At 50.2% G+C, this 19,771-nt stretch overlaps 2 protein-coding genes across 2 annotated transcripts; both read left to right on the forward strand.

Moving 5' to 3' along the window:
- Positions 1–858: 858 nt before the first annotated feature.
- Positions 859–2,331, forward strand: LOC124677656 (katanin p80 WD40 repeat-containing subunit B1 homolog KTN80.4-like). Its single transcript, XM_047213619.1, has 5 exons — positions 859–966; positions 1,056–1,168; positions 1,289–1,408; positions 1,491–1,559; positions 1,679–2,331. The coding sequence occupies exons 1-5, from the start codon at positions 904–906 to the stop codon at positions 1,743–1,745; spliced, it is 432 nt and encodes a 143-aa protein (XP_047069575.1). The 5' UTR covers positions 859–903; the 3' UTR covers positions 1,746–2,331.
- A 13,438-nt stretch (positions 2,332–15,769) lies between these two features.
- On the forward strand, positions 15,770–19,239 carry LOC124670751 (pyruvate kinase, cytosolic isozyme-like). Its single transcript, XM_047207229.1, has 3 exons — positions 15,770–16,048; positions 17,050–17,511; positions 18,089–19,239. The coding sequence occupies exons 1-3, from the start codon at positions 15,779–15,781 to the stop codon at positions 18,899–18,901; spliced, it is 1,545 nt and encodes a 514-aa protein (XP_047063185.1). The 5' UTR covers positions 15,770–15,778; the 3' UTR covers positions 18,902–19,239.
- The last annotated feature ends 532 nt before the right edge of the window (positions 19,240–19,771 follow it).

Below are 19,771 nucleotides of genomic sequence, written 5' to 3' on the forward strand. Positions count from 1 at the left end.
AGAAAAACAGCCAGCAATCAGGAGGCAGCTCTAAAACCCATCTAGGGTTTCGTCCCTCTCGCCGGCGACGCTTCCAATCCGCACCGCCTCCGGTGGCCTTGGGCCTTGGAGGTGTGGCGGACCGCGGCCTCTCGCCGTCGGGAAGGTTCAGTTCTTCGTTTAGTTTGTTTTCAGTGTCTTCTTCGGGATGGTGAGGCGGCGGCTACTTCCTGAAGTCAGAATAAGGTACTCCTCGTCCTATCCTCGCTCCGGTGGTGCATCTAGCGCCGGCGGAGGGCGCGTGGAGGCGTGTGGCCGATGGATCTCCCGTGGTCCGGTCGTCTTTCGTGTTCGTTTGTGTGGTTTCAGTTCAGTCTCTTCCGATCTACGGTTGTCATCATTGGCGATGGTTGCTGCTCTAGTGCGTTGGTCCTTTGGGGCCTTAGCACGAGGACTTCCGGTCTATCTACTACAACAAGCTCTACTACGATAAGCTTTGCCTGGCTCCGGTGATGGAGGGGCGATCTTTGTAGCTTTTATTACTTTTGGGCATCTTTGTACTGCTGTTGATGATTATTAATAGATCGGTGGAATTTTCGCAAAAAAAAAAATTAGATGTATGTAGACACTATTTAGCATCTACTCCAGATACATCCAAATTTAGACAAAGTTAAAGACTTGTTTCATGGGACGGAGGGAGTACAAAATGGCACGCACCAAGCACACACACACACACGCGCAGGTCTTACTGTTGTAATACAAATTGCTTGTGTTCTGATGGAGAAAAGTAAACCCTAACTCTTCTCTTCTAATACAAAATGCGGTTTGACGAAAAACATTGAGATTGCTCAGCACCGTACTCCCCACCCCCACCCAACAGACACACAAAGTCTTACTGTTTCAATTGTGCAGATTCTTCATCAAATGTGGCAAAGAAATGACATCAGGGGTGTTTTCGCAGCAATGGAGAAGATGTCTGATCATGCTGTTAGTACTCTGCAACACCTTTTTGTTCATATGCATGGAACAACTATCGGATTGATTATTCATTATTATAATCTTTCTGCTAACTCCAGGTATCTGCCGATATGGCAAGTGTTATGATGGAGAAAAGCGAAGCTATCACACTAGATCTATGTACTACTGTCCTGCCTGTCCTTTCTGACCTTCTGGAAAGTAAAACTGACAGGTAAGCCCTTCTAGCTGTGTCAATCGTTGCCATTTTGCTTGCGTAGTTACTGCCAAGTGCCATGTTAGCGTACTTGTCATCCATTTGTTATTTATTTTACATTGCCATAAATCCTTGCAGGCATGTAGCTGTATCACTGGAACTGGTGGTGAAGCTTGTCAGAACTTTTGGGGCCGTGATACATTCAACAGTATCGGCTAGTCCGTCTTGTGTTGGTGTAGATCTTCAAATGGAGCAAAGGTACTATTTCAGTGAACTGCTCTCCTAATATGGTATTACTAGATTACATTATGTTATTTAACTTGTTTTGTTGTCATCTTAGGCGGGAGAGGTGCAACGTATGCTTCATTGAACTGGAGAAAGTAAAAAACAAGCTACCTTTTCTTACAAGGTACTGGACAATCTACTTATTGGAGCTCTGGACCAGCATTATTCAGAGCTAAACTTTTATGTGAGCTTGCTGCACCTCATGATGCTGATATCTCGTTCTTTTTTTTGTATTATTAACAGAAGAAAAGGGCAAGCTGCAAACACAGCCCAGGAGCTCATTCTCGTGTTCCAGGAAATAATGTTGTAGACTGACCACATATGCTCATACAAACACACAATTAAATGGGACATGCTTTCCTGCTGGTGTTCCCTGGACTGGAAATCTGTTGCCATGGAGCGCTGCTTGCCTTTGCGCTGCCGTGAAGCTCCGAGGTCACGCCCTTGGTAGTAGTAACATTTTGTTGCTACTGTTTTATTCCCTTTGTACAACACTAACCCTTATTGATTGGCGTCCTTGCCATTTGGAAAGAGAAGCCACCAAAACAATGTCTCTGGCCAAGTGCGGGGCAGTGTTCCTCGCATGGTTGTTTTACCGGCTTCTGGAGGCGTTGTTTGGTCTCGACCTCGAAGTCAGAAGGCCTTTAGTTTGCCGGTGCCTGTAAATGCTGTAGCCGTTCTCGATTGTGTGTGTGTCAGCTTGGGTTTGGTAGTTTGTTGTTAGGTTGTATGCCTGGTCGATTCAGTGGCAAGATTGACGAGTGAAGTGTACGCCATTTTTTGAAGAGTTGACACTTGAACTCTTGATTCTTCGTACTGTGTCCTTGAAGTATGGAACGATGCCACAAAATGTCTGGTGCAATGAACGTTTCTGAGTTGTGATGTGTTATACTGTTTGATACCACTACTATCTTGTTCAATTTGCCGAGAGCCCCATTATCTGATTTCTCTACAGCGTCTCAGTTAGTTGTCAATTAAATTGTGGGCTAATGTATGACCTGATAGCTGTATTTTTGGCTATTTCGAGCTCGCATGCTGTTATCTGTACCCGAAGACACTAAAAGGCTGAACCATCGTTCTCATTTGTCTGCTTTCTTGTACTACTATAAGAAACATGAATTTCAGCAAAAATAAGTGGGCATTACATTTTTATTCAAGTTCCATTGAAATTTCCCACCACAAAGGACACATGACTGACCTACGTTGCAACAGCAACGACAACACTGACAGGAAAAAACTTAAACGAATATATCAGTCCTAAACACAAACATGAAGACCAATCAAAACGCAACGACACGAAGACGAAGTCGAGAGGCACACACACTCGCATGCACGCGCGCGTTCTCCTACCTTATTCACTGACCAAAACAAGCTAATGATCCGCCACCGTGGACGTCGCCGGCGGCGGCATGGTAAGTAGGTGGAGCAGCAGCCTAGCAGGTGGGGATGCAGGCCTTGGAGCACTTGGCGGCGCACTTGGCGTGGGCGGACATGGTGCAGCCCTTGCCGCAGAGCAGCCGCTTCTTGTGGCACTCCTCCTTGGTCAGGCAGCTCTTGGCCGCCGACGCCGACTTCTCCGCCTCCTTGCCGCTCTGCTCCTTGCCGTGCTCCCCGCTCGCGCTGCCGCCGTTGTCGCTGCCGGCGCTGGGCACCGTGCCCGGGTCGCCGCCCTGGATCGCCACGCCGCTCGCCGCCTCCATCGGCGTCGCCGCGTCGCCGCCGCCGTCCTTCTTCTCCACCAAGGCGATGCCGGCGGCGGGCTCCGACGAGGCGATGCGCGCGGCGGGCTCCGACGACAGCGGCACGCCCTGGGCGGCGTGGTCCAGCGGCGGGACGGACTCCAGGCGCGCGGCGGGCTCCTCCTTCAGCGGCAGGCCGTCGTCCGCCGGCCGGACGGACTCCAGGCGCGCGGCGGGCTCCGACGAGGCGATGCGAGCGGCGGGCTCCGTCGAGGCGATGCGCGCGGCGGGCTCCTCCTTCAGCAGCGGCAGGCGGTGGGCGAGGTGGTCCAGCGGCTTGTCGTCCTGCGGCGCCTCCGCCTGAGGGTTGATCGCCGCGGTCGCCGTGGCGGCGAGGAGCACGAGGAGCAGAAGCACTGCTGGCACCGCGACGCCGCACGAGCGAGACATGGCTACCTGGCCGGAGCTGCTGGGACGCTTCGGTTTCTCGGCGCGATTGGAGTGGACTACTGTCTACTGGTACTGACAAGCTTGCGCCTTGGCTCTGTGTGATTCGCGAGGTGGTCACGTACTTATACTGGCTTCGGCGAGTGTGGCTGGGGCGCGGAGCGGCGACCATGGCGTGGAGCAACTACCTCCTTCCGGCATCGATCGGTGCCAGGCGCGAGGCGCGTGCGTGCGTGCATGCCTGCGATGCTCGTCGAGTCGTCGTCGCCGCCGCCGAGCGGACGGGCGCAGGGCACGCCGGAACCGGCGAAGCAAGCATGCATGAACCCTGAACTTGCTGCCACTTCTGCCCGTGCCGTGGCAACATCAAAGGCCCTGAGCGGAATCCCGTGCCAGCCCACGCGGCCGTGGCGTCGACAGGGAACCGGGAGCTTGCTGGGCCCGTCTTCTGGCCCATTTGACTGGGCAATAGTTATACAACAGTATGAAAGCCCGATTGTCCTACTGGGCAATTAAACATCCGAATCTAAGCATGCAATTGTGCGAAAACATCGGAATCCAGCACCAGTGAACCTATTTTTCGAAATTTTTGAAAACTGCATTTTTAGGTCTCCAGAAAAATCTGCGTTGTATTTGGAAAATACAAAAAACTAATTTATGACAAATATATTGGTATACAACGTCTATACATTGTCAGATATTTGTTTTTTCTAAAGCCCAAAAAATTATGAGTTTTCTACCGAATCTTTGCAGGGATATGAGGACCATGCATATGTATTCCCGAACTAAATTGTGGAGTTTTTTAAAAAAACTTACAAGGAAAAATTAGAATTTTTTTGCAAAATTCGCGTCTGCAATTGTGTGATCGTCTCAAAAGATAAGAGCCATGATCCTTTGTCACCCTGTTTCAAAAGAAATGACACTTTGCCAGTAATAACACACCACAGAAATAGTCATAGAGTAGTCTCTCATTTTTCTAGGATATACAAAATATAAAAAACAACTATTGAGGGTAGGGTTTGACAAAACCACAACCAAGGAATTGTCACAAAACCCCAACTTGTAGGCTAAATGTTTTTCCAACACAAATGGCTCAAAATTTATTATTTCGACGTTGTCCTTGTAACCCCGGCACACCATATTTGGACTAAATGGTCACTCAAAGTTCAACGAGGGGAATTTTATTAAAAAAGAAGAAGTTTTGAACGAAATGTGGGTAAAATGTTAAAAAGGTATTCAAATTTCAAAATGGCTGATCAAAATAAGGTCAACCTTTCTCGGTTTACTTATTATATATAGCCTAAATTATTGGATTGTTTTCATACTTTCGGTTTTCTCAATTTTTTTTATAACAAATCTTGCCTAAAACTTAAATGGGGTAAATACTCAGTTCAACTGATTAGTGGGCCATGATAGTCCGAAATAGGGTCAAACTGACTAAACTATGAAATTTTGGTTGTTTCAAGCAACTTACCCCTATAATCGTGGTCTTGAGATATTTTCTTCTTGGTTATGGTTTTGGAAAACATAAACACAATATTTGTGATTTTGTGATGCTTGCTATTTTAGGGAAATCTCCTTGAATTCACAACGAACAAGAGTGGAGCTTCTTTTACAAAATTAATAGTCTACTACTACCTTCATCCCAAAGATTAAGGCTTTTTAAAAAAAAGTCAAACCAAGTAAAATTTGACCAAAATTTTAGAATAATTTATCAACAAATACTCCCTCCGTTTCAATCTATAGTGCCTATAGATTTTCTGCACGGTAATTAGCGCAACTCATTTTTTAACACAAAACCCCCTAAAGAGTCGAACCACGATCTCATAAATACTCCCGATCTGCCGATCCCTCGATCCCGTTGTGGAGTCCTTATTTCCAGCTATTCAGCTCATCTCGGTGGAAGGGGTTCTTTGCAAATAAACACACATATACTCTTATATTATGAAACAAATGCAGAAAATCTATAGGCACTATAGATTGAAACGGAGGGAGTATAATATTTTATAGATACTATACAAAAATATATTTCATTATCTATTTAATGATATTAATTTTGTATTTTGCATGCTAATGATTTTTTGGTAAAAGCTAAATCAAACTTAGCCTAGTTTGACTTTATAAAAATAATATAAACCTTAAGCTTTGAGATGGAGGTAGTACACATCAGAGTTTCGCATAATTGAATCCAACTATAGCTAGCCGTTCTAGAAGTTTGGTGCAGTTGATACGTTGAACGGAGATGGCTTCTAGACCTCGACCGGTCCTCCAACCCTTCCTCCTTGCATACGTTGTTTTTATCATAGATATGAATTAATTTGACGGTACTGCTATGCAAAGAAGAAAATAAAATACTTGATGGACTCCTCAAATGCTTCTTTTGTCACATTTCTACTGATTATTGGGCCATGATTGTCAAAAATAGTGTCAAACTGACTAAACTCTGAGATTATAGTTCTTTGAACCAACGTGCTCCGATATCAGTGTGGTCTTGAGATATATTTTTCTTAGTTATGGTATAGGAAATCATAACTCCAATAGTTGTGATTTATGACACTTGCTATTTTAGTGCTGCTGATTAGTGGGCCATGATTGTCTGAAATAGTGTCAAATTGACTAAACTGTGAGATTTTACTTGTTTTAAGCAACTTACCCCGATAGTCATGGTCTTCGGATATATTTTTCTTGGTGAAACCATAACCACAATAGGTGTGATTTTGTGATGCTTGCCATTTTAGAGAATCTCCTTCAATTCACAACCAACAACACTAGAGCTTTTTTCTAGAACCATAGCAGCCATCCTGTTATAAGCTATAACTAATGGAGTCTATTACACATCAGAGTTTCGCATAATTCAACCCAACTATAGCTAGCCGAGTCTAGAAGTTTGCTCTGTTGATATGTTGAACGGAGACGGCTTCTGGACCTCGACCGGTCCTCCAACCCTTCTCCTTACGTGTGTTGTTTTGACTGTAGATGTGAATTAATTCGACGGTACTGCTATCCAAAGAAGAAAAAAATAATACTTGATGGGCTCCTCAAATGCTTCTTTTGTATGGTTTCAAAAGCATTCCCTGACCACGTCTCACAGCAAGCAGAGATTGACCTACATCTTCATTTTTTGTTCCCCCGATCGTGTTAGTATATTGTTCCATGGTTTTGTCAAAGCACAGCGACTGTATTTCCAAAGGAAGGGGAGGATAACGACGCTTGCCAAAGGTAACACTCGAGCCTCGTTGTATGCCATCAACCTCACCGTATCTTCTTCTTTATTGAGGGCTCGTACAAACTTCGGACCATAAATACGGATCATAACCTTGCAAAATTGACGGACAAACTTCATGGTTGTATCTTTGTCGTCAATGCATAGATACTCATCAACATAGTCCGCCTCAATGACGTAGACTAGGACTCGCGTCCACCGCAAAAATCTTTGGTGCACGCTAAATCCAAGCAATCCGGCAGCATTAGGCTTGCGCTTGAAATAGCAAGTTTTGACCTCGCAAGTTTTAACGGTCTCATTGAAAAGAGATGTAAGTTCCTTCGCGGTGATGTCGTCATTGAGTAGTTCATCCAAATCGGAGTCATCCAAGGATGAAGAATCCTCCATCAAAATCAATGCGCACCGGCTCAACGACATCTACAAACGCATTGGTTGGAGGAACAAGGGGTCGGCCGGGATCTATGGCAGCGCGGGGTGGCGACAGAGAAACTTGGGCTGGCGCGAGCTGAAATGTCCACTCGTGGCTGAAATAGTTGATCAACTCTTGAATCCATTCTTCTGCGGGTTGGGCCGCATTTACTGACCCCCTCAAAAAAGTTTACGGTTTTGATGAATATATGGAGTTTGGCTCTTTTTTCGCCCAAAACCGCACACAAGTGGCTATTATGCGGATCGGGGCAATATGCGGGGTCTGCTAGAGATGATCTAATAAATGTAGAAGTTTCAATTTTAGTTTGTATGTCTTTTCAAAGTCAAACACTATCAAGTTTAACCATATTTATAGTAGTAAGAGTGTGGATTTTGTACACGCAGGTATGGGTGAGGAAGCAATCTGTACCGTTCAGAACAACACACCCATAATACCGAATGCATGTACTATAAAAACATAGCTTATGAAAATTCGAAAACAATATGCTTTTACATTGTGGATGTTGATATTCTTTTGATCAAAATCTACAAAGTTTAAGTGTTTAACCTTGAATAAACACAGAGCACGAACTAACTGTAAAAGGAGTACAACATCGTTCTCTGTCTCGTGTAGCACGAGTAAGAGCATCCCCACTCGTTGGCGCTCCCCACGCCCAAATCCGGCGAAATTTTCGTCCGGATTGGAGGAAGATTTGGCGTGGGGAGTAGCAGTTTCCCAGCCGCGTGCCCAGGCGAAGTCGACGAGGCGAATTGAAAAAACAGAAACTTGACAAACTACGGCTAAAAACGGGTGAATATAGACTAAATTTAATGATATTTACTACATAACGGGCGGAGTTCATACATAGAGGCCGAATTCGACTATATTTCGAATTCGGCTAGGGAAATCCAAATGCTAATTTTAAAACACGGCGCTCTACATGCCCAAATGGCGGTAGAACACCGTGTAGTCGCCGCCGTCGTCGTCGGAGCCGTCGTCGCCGTCGACCCGCGGCGGCGCGGCCTCGGCCGCTCGCTGCCCTGGCCGGCGTCTCCCACCGAGGCGGGGAAGGCTTGTACCATTCGTCGTCCGACGCTTCGAGGTCGACGAATGGGACGGCGGCGGCGGTTGGAGCGGCGGTTGGAGCGGCGGCGTGGCCGGCGCGGGCGGCGAGCGCGCTGCGCGGCGGCCGGGTCCAACGGCCTCGCCTCGCCGCTCCGCCCGCCGGCGCTCCCGGCCGCGCCCGGCCCGGTCCGGTGCGGCGTCGTCCGCGCGCTTCTCCTCCTCCATGTCCCGAAGCGATCCGGCGATCGCCTCCGCCATCGCTGCGTCCTCCGCGCGCTTCGCCTCCTCCTCGGCGAGCCGGCTTGCGGCGGCGGCCTCTTTCTTCGTCCTCTTCCGGCCGCCCGCGGCGCGGAAGGCTGGTCGCGGATGACGAGGGCGCCGCTGCTGCGCCCTCTCGGTCGGCGGCGGAGACGCCGGCTCCTCCTCTTCACCGGCGCCAAGGACGACCTCGGCGCCGATCCGAAGACGACGAGCCGGCAGCCATGCGCCGTGGCCGCCGGACGTTTCCCCGGCGGCGGCTCGTCGACGCCCTCGATGCAGGGGGCATCGTGAGCACCGGAAAGTTTCCGCCCTCGATGTGATCGAGGACGTTCGCCAGCGTTCTATCCGGCGCGCTCCACCACCGTCGTCGTCCCGCGGCGTTGTTGCGCGCAGGCAAAGGTGGCGGGCCGTCGTAGGCCGCCAGCTCCCGCTCCCACCGCCGAAGGAAGTATGAGTTCCAGCGCGTGTAGTTCTCGGGGTGGTGGCGCGGGTCGGCGCGCTCCTCGTCCGTCATCGTCAGCCGCGCCTCCTCGATGGCGGCGTCGAGGGCGTCGCCCGAGGCGGCGGCGGGATTGGTACGCCGCCACGGCTGAGTCGCCACCCGCCGCCGGGAGGCCTCGTGTCGGGCGGGCGGGGTACCCCGCCCGGTGGAGGAGGTGCCCCTCCCACCGACGGAGCGTCCGGCGGGGAAGCCATTGGAGGCCGCGCCGTCGTCGTCGGAGAACGCCATCTTCGTTGGAGGTGGCCGGTGAGTGGAGGGGAAAATGGAGGAAGAGTGGAGCGAGGGCGTCGCGGCGAGCGGCCCGGCCTTAAATAGGAGCGGCGGGCGCGGCGAGCGCCGGCGATTACGCCGCGCGGAAGACGATGCGTGCGCGAATGACGATGCGACGGCATTAATTCGCCGCGTGGAAGCTACGCGGCCGGCGAATGCGGACCGGCGGCGAGCTTTCACGGCGCGCGGAAGACGATGCGATGAGGACGACGATCGGTTTCTCTCGCCGACAAGTTGGAGCCACCGGATGCGCGGGAAGTTGCCTCGCCGTTTCGCGCGCTTTCGTTCGTCCGGAGTCCTCGAGCGCTCCCGGGGCCGGGGATGGCGTGGGATCGCCGGATGGATTTAGGCCCAAATCCGGACGAAAACGAGCGAACCGGGGGCGCGACTGGGCCGAATTACGCCGTCCGGATGGAAAAAACGCTCGCCGGGGGCCTGTTCGGGGGGACGAGTGGAGATGCTCTAAATTATTGCTCCAGGGTCTTTGTCGAAGATAACGACCGTTGCAAACTCTAACATACCCGTGACAGACACGGATTGAGAAAGTCAAGAGAGAAGCTTGTTCTACTTAGAAAAATGGGAAAGACGGAACCGATTCGTAAAGTTCCGGCCGAGTATAATCAACTCGTATGTGCGCTGACATGCGCACGATCGAGCTGAACTTGGTTGACGCCGGTGAAGGTGAAACCGGGGTTCAGGTCCCCCGGTTTTTGAACTGGGCCCGCTGGTTTTCGCCCGCTTGGTTCGAGGCGAGGGGAAAGGCGCCGCCCACCGTGACGGACTCACGGTGCCGCGCCGCGGCATATGCCGAACGAATGATCCCGCACATGTCCTAGAGCGTACCCCACCGCAACGAGATCGATCAGTGCGTAGGAACCGAGGCACGTGCTCTCCCATCATCTACTCCATCGCTGGTGCGCCGGGCCGAGTGGCATCAAGCCACTATCGTCTGTTTCAACCGTAACGGGCACACTCGTGAGTGCTACCGCGCGCGGCCGTCAGTTTGGGGGCGTCACTTGGAAAACATTTGTGCTTAATGAGCCCAGCCGTTAAAGCTAAGAGCATCTCCAGTCGCGTCCCTCAAACCGTCCCCCAAAGGGATTTGGGGCGCGCCGGACAAAAAAAGCGTTCCAGCCGCGTCTCCCAAAGCCCTTTTTTGTCCGGCGCGCCCGATACGTGTCCGGCGCCCGAGCCCGTCCCCGTCCCACGGGGACGCACCGGGGACGCCGGACACAACGAAAGCGAGGCCAACCGACGCGGGCCCGACCCGTCGGCCGCACGAGGAAAATTCGTCTCACACTCCCGCCAAATCCCGTCGCTCCCGCCAAATCGCGCCTATACCGCCGCGCACGGGCCTCCCAAAACATATCCCGCCGCCGATTCATTTCTCCTATCCCGCCGATTTCTTTCTCCCTCCCGCCGTGCACCCGCCGCCGCCGCTACCCTCTCCCCATTCCATAGCGCCGCCGACAGCCCCCAAAAAGATGGCGAAGAAAGCGGCCAAGAAGCCGCCTTGGCCGACGCTGCGTCGTCTGAGAAGACGCAGGCGTCGATCACGAAATGCCTCGCCGACGTCTCCTCGATCTTTATCTCCCGCGACAAGAAGGCCGACCAAAGGTGGGCCGAGCTGCTCAAGAGGCAAGAGGAGAAGCTGGAGCTCAAGAAACGCGAGGACGACATGTCCCCGCCGAGAACGTCGACGAGGGAATGTCTCCCGGACGCGAGCGGCGCACAACTTCTTCAAAGGCCGGATCCTCGACGACATCGAAGCCAAAATGGCGGCGGCGGACGCGGCGGCCCCGGCGGCGGCATCGGCATCGGCGGCGGCGGCAGCGCGGCAAGAAGAGCGAGCCGACGCGTCTTCTCGCGCTACACCTGCGTCGGCCTCCGCGTCGGCGACGGAGCGGACGCACCATGCACGGAACGAGCGGATCGCGACGAGGTCGTCGTGCTCGACGGCCTGCGTCGACTCGGGACACGACGCCGTCGACCAACCCCTTCTTCTAATTTGCATGCACCACCGGTCCGTAATATGATCGCGCGCCCAGTACTTTGATCGATCGCCGCTACTCCGATCGCGACGAACCGGCGGGAACGATCTCTTTTGAATGCATCTATTTGAATTTCGATTGGGGGCGGCGTTTGGGGGACGCGGCCGGGAGCGACGTCCCCCAAACGCGGCACGAACAAAACACGTCCCCCAAACGCTCAATCCGGCGCGCTTTGGGGGACGGTTTGGGGGACGCGACTGGAGATGCTCTAATGCCCATGCTTTGCAGGCTCAGTCTATTGTCTTGGGGCGTAAGATCGCTATTCTTTGGGGCATTAGGATGTACAGTACTATGCTTAATGCTCCCTCAATTGCAATTCAAGTAAATAAGACGTCCTCGTTTTTTTTATTTGATGAAAAGTTGATCCAAATATATAAAGATTGTTGGTTCAGAACTAACATCATTAGAAAATGTTTATCAATGTGAATCCAACGATACTAGTTACGTGCAGTATAATCAAGATTTTGTTGCTCAGTTTTCTCGCACTTAGAATGTCGCGTGCGCCTTGCTCATCCAAACAAAGGCGGTATGAAACAAGTTTGGCGCCAGCTTATCATGTTTTATCTGAGAAATCGGATGGTGCCATTCAAAGATCAGGATTGTCCCCCGGTGGACCAACTCAGGGCTCGTCTAATTAGAAAACTCAATCAGCCGCTTGAGTTGATGCTAGGCTGGTCTGCAACACTTTTGGGTCCACGATCAGCTCATCGCATGGTGGCCGTCCGTCTCCTTCTTACCTTCGAGAACATCCTGAAGACGCCGAGTCGATCCATGTGGTGATGCGGTGAGAGGGCCAGTTACATGCCCCTGTCGTCGAGTGGCTGCTATCTGTTGTAGCCGCACTAATGAGGGAATTTTAGATGTTGTGAGCGCAGGGCAGTGGCGATGCCTGTCATCGTGGTGGCATCGACAAAGGATCTGACAAGATCGATGCGGAGATCCCAGTCCTGAAGATGGGTTTGCGGAAGACGACAACATTGACTTCTGGAGCTAGTGTTAGCATGAGGTGCATACTAAGAGTCTGCTGGAACAGTGAGCTAGTTTTAGATTATGCGCGTTGGTGGGAGGTCGGGGCATATGACTCTGATCATGGACACCCACTTCATTAAGGTTGTAGGTGTTGCGATTTTTTTCGTCAAGAAGGTGACTTCGGATTGATCGACGTATTTTTCTTATAAGGCTTCGGTGAATACATTAATAAAAAGAAAGTTGTGTCCATCATTTTGATGCAGAGGCTAGGGGTATTTCTCCATTTCGAAAAAGTGGGTGTTTGTGTGTGTTATCACCAGAATTTGACCAAGTCTGGAGATGGGCCGTGATTAAATGGGCTTAGAAGATATACATAGAAAATATTCCCGAATCGGCCTTGTACAAGGAGTTTGGGCAAGATTGCCCGTGTATCTGTAAATATAGTAGGATACGTGTCGGTTAGGATTAAGAGATAGAGTTTAGCTCGTACACGGTTGGGTTTTTTCCCAAGTTAGAGAGTCTACGGACTATAAATATGTATCTAGGGTTATTGAGAAAGGAGGACAATCACGTTCACAACAAATCAATCTAGGCGCATCGCCACCCCTTGTTTCGAGGGTTTCTCCCAGGTAAGCAACATGCTGCCTAGATCGCATCTTGCGATCTAGGCAGTATTGGTTTATTCGTTGTTGGTGTTGCTCGTGCTGAAGACTTTTTGATGGCGAGCAACACCCTTATCTTAGGTGTTTTGGGGTTGATCACAATGCTCTCACGATGCACTTGTTTAGCTATGCTTCCCCTCGATATCTAGCTGCCCTTACACCTATTATAGGTGTAAGGGCAGCATCTTGCTTGTTCATAATCTAGTAGATCTAATCCGTTATAGTTGCTCCTTGTTCTTCAAGGATTGGTTTGATATCCGTATGATTAGGCCTTATAAACGAGTTGAAGGATCCGGTAGCACGTAAGGTGTGGTTTACTAAGCTCTAGAGGGATTGTTCCGGGGATCAACTTTACGTTGGTTTTTAGACCTCTTTAGGGTTGGTTTTCCATCATCTTACGTATCTATTAGGCTCAATTACGCATAGGATGTTTCGATTATACGGTGAAAACCCTAGACTATCGTAGATTAGTTTAGCTTGATATTGATAAAGCATGATCCCCATGTCCTTATAAATCTAACGTGAACCATGGGGCAATCGGCTCTTTGAGCCGATCCACAGAACAACTTAAGAGCCGATCGGGGCTCGCATTTAATGTTTACGTGTTTGCCATGCAGGAAATTAGTCGAAGCAATCCATCACCTTCTTGACCAGGTATAGGTCAGGTGGCACGCCCTCGTAATCACCAGGACGCGTGTACCAGAAGGCATTGCGGGCCGTCGCCCGAGGGACCAGGGTCAGCCGCAATCCTGGGGGCCTCCCGGCTCTACTGTGTTGCCCGTCGATACTCGCCGGTGGGTTTCTAACCGCAACAGTGTGGGAGCACGCACCTCAGCGTACTTGTGTTCTAGCTCTTTGGGGATGTTGCCACTGTAGCCTAGCTTTTTTTAGGCGGCACCGCCTTGGAATTCTGCCATTTGGACTCGAACCTTGTGACACCGTGGTTTCGTTTCAATGAAATGGAACAGGGAACGATGCTTGTAATTTTAAAAAAGTATTTAAATAACTTGAGTAACTCTCCTTGGAAAATTAGCTTCTATAAGCATTGCATGAGTGAAGAAAATGGAGTTGCACATGGAGTAGATAGGTTTTTTTTAACTAGTTCGATGAACCCCTATTTTAATCTCGGCCAACTTATAGTTATAGGCGGTCTAATTACTATTGACAACTAATAAAATCTCGCACAAGAGTCATGTTTCTTCCTTCTATCTTTCTTCATATGAGTACTATTCAATGAAAATGAGCAAGAGTTTTTGTCTCTATTTTAAAACTATTTCTCTTTAGAAATAGACGAAGTTCTACTTGTTTGACCCGTCATGTTTGTGCTATATCTTGTTAACCCCTGGTGCCATCTTCCTCCAAGGTGGTGTTTTGTTTAGCCCTTCATATGTCGCCGTTTTACAACCGGTCGTGGCAATATGTGTCACTCATCTTACTTTCCACCGTGTTATTATTTTTGCCACCATTTACTTATTCTCACATTTCCTCTCCATCTACGATGAAATTATTGGATCCACTATTATTTCTTCCCTAGACGGCTCTATCATCGTTGTACCTTCAAATCGTCGGTGTCGTTACTTTTTTTAAACATAAGGCACAAAGTGCCCAGCTTCAAATTAATAAAGCCCAAACGGCTGATGATACAAGAATGCTGAGAACAGCTTACAACATCCAAAACTACAGCAAACACAAAAACAAGAAACCCAGCTGAAGTCCTCGATGTCCTCAAGCAAGAACGAAGCACCCGTGAACGACGGAGGTGAAGCGAGGTAGAAGCATCGAAAGCGAAGCAGCGGGGACCCGCTTGCCCCCTGATCTATTTGTCGTCTGGTAGTACTCCTCCATTGCCGGAGAGGGTCCCTACCCCCTCGTCCTGGCTCGAAAGGACGTCGAACCGCCGGCAATGGAAACGCTCCCTTGAGCAGAGCACATAGCAGGAACCAAGCCTAAACCTAGGGCAAGAACAGAGCCCCAAAACTCGCAGCCCGAGCTCACCTTGCGAAGCCATGCCGCCCGCCAAGGGTTCATCCACGCAGAGCCGAAGCCGCGGACTTGGTCGTTGATCTAGAAGAACAGTGTCGCGGAGCAACACCGCCACCGCCCAACTGCACGAAGGCAGCATCCGCACACCCCGAAAGGTCCCAACAGCAGCGCCTCCAGGGAGGACACGACGCCCGTGGCGCCGCCGCCGCGCAACAAAGTTAGGGTTTTCACCCCAGGAGCGCAACAGGGGTGGGGTGAAGGGAAGGGAGTACCTCGACGTCGCCACCAAGGAGGAAAACGACGCCCGTGTCGTTACTCCTTTAGTCGTGGAGGTTTTCGCAACGGCAAAAATATAATTAGCCCACACGACACAAAAAACACTGAATACTTGAGTAGAGTAAACACAACACAACATGGTTTATCAACCGCAAACAGAGTAGCGTTGCAATCTATTTGTATATCTTACATTTTGTTGTTTCTACCTTTATTTTGTGTGGGACGGAATTGCCCTCTACAAGTACAACTTCTTCCCCAAGAAGAAGACACGGAATAAACCAGAAAACGACCCACACTAACGGAGCGCTAGCGGCAGCGAAGCAGTGGCCGAGAGTGGCCGCGTCCACCTCTCCACTCCACAAAACCACGTGTCCTCCCCCTCATCTTCCTCCTCCGTCCCTTCGCCCACCGAATCGCCCACCAAAAAAATTTCCCCACTCCTATAAAGAAAAATCCCACGACCAAATCCAAATCCCAATCTCACTCTTCTCCCACCTCACCTCGCCGGCGAACCTCCTTACACACCGGGATCGCGCGCGGGCGGCCATGGCGAACATCGACATGAAGGCGGTGCTGGCGGACCTGGAGCGGGACGCGGCGGCGGACGCGCGCACGCCGCGGACCAAGCTCGTCTGCACGCTCGGCCCGGCCTCGCGCTCCGTGCCCATGCTCGAGAAGCTGCTCCGCGCCGGCATGAACGTCGCGCGCTTCAACTTCTCCCACGGCACGCACGAGTACCACCAGGAGACGCTCGACGCGCTCCGCCAGGCCATGCACAGCACCGGCATCCTATGCGCCGTCATGCTCGACACCAAGGTCCGCTCCGCCGTCCCCTCCCCCCGCCCTTGGTTCTGTTTGGGTGTGCGTGCCCGGTTGTGGGTGAGTGAGTGAGTGAGTCGGATCGGGATGCCTGGCGGAGGTGGGTTGGTTCGGGAGACGAGGGTTTGGACCCGGATCGTGCTGATCTGTTGATCGGCGCTGGGTTGGGCCTTTTGGGTAGCGGCACGGTCGAATTCACGGTCCCAGCTTCGGTGATTTTGACCTTGTTGACGACGGAATGGTAGTAGTACACGCGCGTGTGGTTCAGTTAGATTGGCCTGTCGTTCTGCTTCTGCCTTCGCCTTGCTGCAGAAGGCAGGATCTAGGATCGGGCTCACGCTTGCGTATCCATGTTGGGTAGTTTTGGATCTTCTGACATGGCCATGTTCTCATGGATTGTGAAGTACAACTCATGGTCTGCGGGTGAAACGGAGTCCATACTTCTTGTCAGTTAATGCTAGTCTTAGAATTAGGCCGCCAGTTACGATGCTGGTGAAATTCGTAGCCAATTCATTCTGCCGGTCTAACGATGCCGGTTTTAGAATTGGGCTGCGTGTTGCTCAGTTTTTTTTCCCGGTCCTCCCCTAGTTTTGTTGTGTGTTTAACTAACCAAAGTTTACTTGTAAGTTTAGTATAAGGATAGTTTGGCTGCTTCTTAGCCTATAGTAGTATTGAATCGCCTTATCTCTCTAGATCTCGGTCTTGCAGCGTTGCGGACTTTTGCACAAGTTTTCGTTCATATTAGATGATGTGATTAGCCCAAACATAGAAATACTTAGTTGGTACTAACAATATATGTCGTACTCGTTTATTACGGAGCAGCGTACTGAGTCATCTCACATTACTAGCTCTTCATCTTGTCGTGCTTATTCATTATGGTTCACATGATCGAATTCTAAGGCTTGGTTTGTCATTCCAATTATCCAATAAGCTACAATGAGACTGGTCCTGCGCCCAGTTGATTTTAAATGTACTGAGTATCTTCTCCATTGCATCAGGGACCCGAGATCCGTACTGGATTTCTCAAGGACGGCAAGCCGGTCAAGCTTACCAAGGGTCAGGAGATCACTGTTACCACCGATTACGAAATCAAGGGCGACTCCAACACGATCTCTATGAGCTACAAGAAGCTTCCTGTGGACGTTAAGCCTGGACATGTCATACTGTGTGCTGATGGTACCATCTCGTTGACTGTCCTGTCCTGTGATCCAGAGGCTGGAACCGTGAGATGTATGTGTGAGAACACTGCGATGCTTGGAGAGAGGAAGAACTGCAACTTGCCGGGAATTGTTGTGGACCTTCCCACGCTGACGGAGAAGGATAAGGAGGATATTTTGGGATGGGGTGTGCCAAATGACATCGACATGATTGCTCTGTCTTTTGTCCGCAAAGGGTCAGATTTGGTGACCGTCAGAAAGCTTCTTGGGCAGCATGCAAAGCGCATCAAGTTAATGTCAAAGGTTCGTATGTTGTTACCGTCAGCTATTTTATGGTTTATGCTACTAGTGTTTTTTGCTATCCATAGTTAGCCAAAACCTTTGATATTCTCTGCCATGATGAAATGTTTCTGCATGTTTAGTTAAGTACCAGGCCAATCCATAGATGATTTTTCTTCATTTGTTCATTGAGCTGCCTTAGTGCTTTGCCCTCAAGCTCTTTGTTGATACTTGGCACACTAGAATTCTGGAACCCATGAACTATTTGACTCTTCATCTCTGCCCTGTTTCTGTTCCTGTTTGTAAACGACATTATAGTCTATCCTATGCTATATTAGGCAGAAAACAGAATTAGTCTCTACTATGTGCTTTCCTTGAAGACCATAGAGCGAGCTTTGCCTCTTTTCGCCTGCATCTCCCCTGCCAATGCTTCCTTATTTTTCGCCTGATACTGTGAAATTGTTCATATAATCTTGCAAATTTGCTATGAAATGATTTAGACTGCTATGGTGACAAAATCTGTTCTGTATATACATATGTGCTAGCTTTTTAGTGTGTTAGTTATGGTCTTATTGATCTGGCTTCTTTCTTGAATATTTAGGTTGAGAACCAAGAGGGCATTGTAAACTTTGATGAAATTTTGAGGGAAACCGATGCCTTTATGGTTGCTCGAGGTGATCTTGGAATGGAGATTCCAGTTGAGAAGATATTCCTTGCACAGAAAATGATGATTTACAAGTGCAACCTCGCTGGCAAGCCTGTTGTTACAGCTACGCAGATGCTTGAATCAATGATCAAGTCTCCTAGGCCAACTCGTGCTGAGGCTACTGATGTTGCAAATGCCGTGCTTGATGGAACTGACTGTGTCATGCTCAGTGGTGAAAGTGCAGCTGGAGCGTACCCTGAGGTGGCTGTGAAGATCATGGCTCGTATCTGTGTCGAGGCAGAGTCTTCCCTGGACAACGACGCCGTCTTCAAGGAGATGATCAAGGCCGCGCCCCTTCCGATGAGCCCATTGGAGTCTCTCGCATCCTCGGCTGTGCGAACTGCCAACAAGGCCAGGGCCAGTCTGATCGTAGTCTTGACCCGTGGTGGCACCACGGCCAAACTGGTGGCCAAGTACCGTCCCAGGGTCCCAATCCTCTCCGTGGTCGTCCCAGTGCTGACGACCGACTCGTTCGACTGGACCGTCAGCTCCGAGGGACCTGCGAGAGACAGCCTGATCTACAGAGGCCTGATCCCACTCCTCGCCGAGGGCTCTGCCAAGGCCACCGACTCAGAGTCGACGGAGGAGATCCTTCAGGCTGCGTTGAAGTCTGCTGTGCAGAAGCAGCTGTGCAAGGCTGGTGATGCCGTCGTCGTCCTGCACCGCATCGGCGTAGCTTCTGTCATCAAGATCTGCACCGTGAAGTGATCATGAGGGACGGTGACTCGGTGCCACGGTACTTCCTTGCTGTGGAAAAACTTCGTTGCTTGTTAATCTTCTCCCTTGCAGTTTGTTGCATAGATCCGAGCTGGTAAATTAGGAGGGAGGACTCCGTTATATATAGAGCTCTTTTACCGTTGACGCCCTGTAGTATTTATTTGACAGGTGGTTCCGTTTCATGCCTGCGCAATTTTCTCCTAGTTTCTGCGTTGTTGTATTCTGAAAGTACTCAGTGCTCGTTTGGTAGCTATGTCAGTATGTATCCGAATAAGATTGGAATCTTCGTCGGTATGCTTCGAGCAGAGCGTTGAGATATACTTTGATTACTGACTTCCTATTTTTGAGAGGTGTGTTCTAGGATTACAAGTCCTACAACAAACCGCATGAATCGAACCGTTCGCTACACCATCTTGATGCTGAAGCTATGCCGTTGTCCAAACAAAAAACGCCCTTGCGCGCCTTCTCCTGGTGGCCGCTGCTGTGACGCTGATGCTCTCCTCAGACGGTGATGACGGTGCCGTGGACGCCATCCTCAAACTGCTGCTGCTGACCGACCCCTCTACCACCGCTGCAGCACGCCGCTGAGCACGTATCCTTTATTGATCTCACGACCGTCTCTTCCTGCTTGCTGACGGAATGGCGCGGCTAGTACCTGCAGTCTCTAATCAATGCAGCAACAAATTCTGTTTCCTACTAGTGTAAACCAATGCAAGGACTATTCATCGAACATAACTAAATCCCTGTGGTTTACTTGTGTTTCGTGTGTTGGCAAACATGTCGTTACCAATTTCCATCGAATTAGTTTACTAGTATTATATCATCTGTGTCCTGGTTAAGTACCATAGTGCCCTGACAGTG

The sequence above is a fragment of the Lolium rigidum genome, chromosome 7 (genome assembly GCF_022539505.1).
Source record: "Lolium rigidum isolate FL_2022 chromosome 7, APGP_CSIRO_Lrig_0.1, whole genome shotgun sequence".
Lineage (NCBI taxonomy): Eukaryota > Viridiplantae > Streptophyta > Magnoliopsida > Poales > Poaceae > Lolium > Lolium rigidum.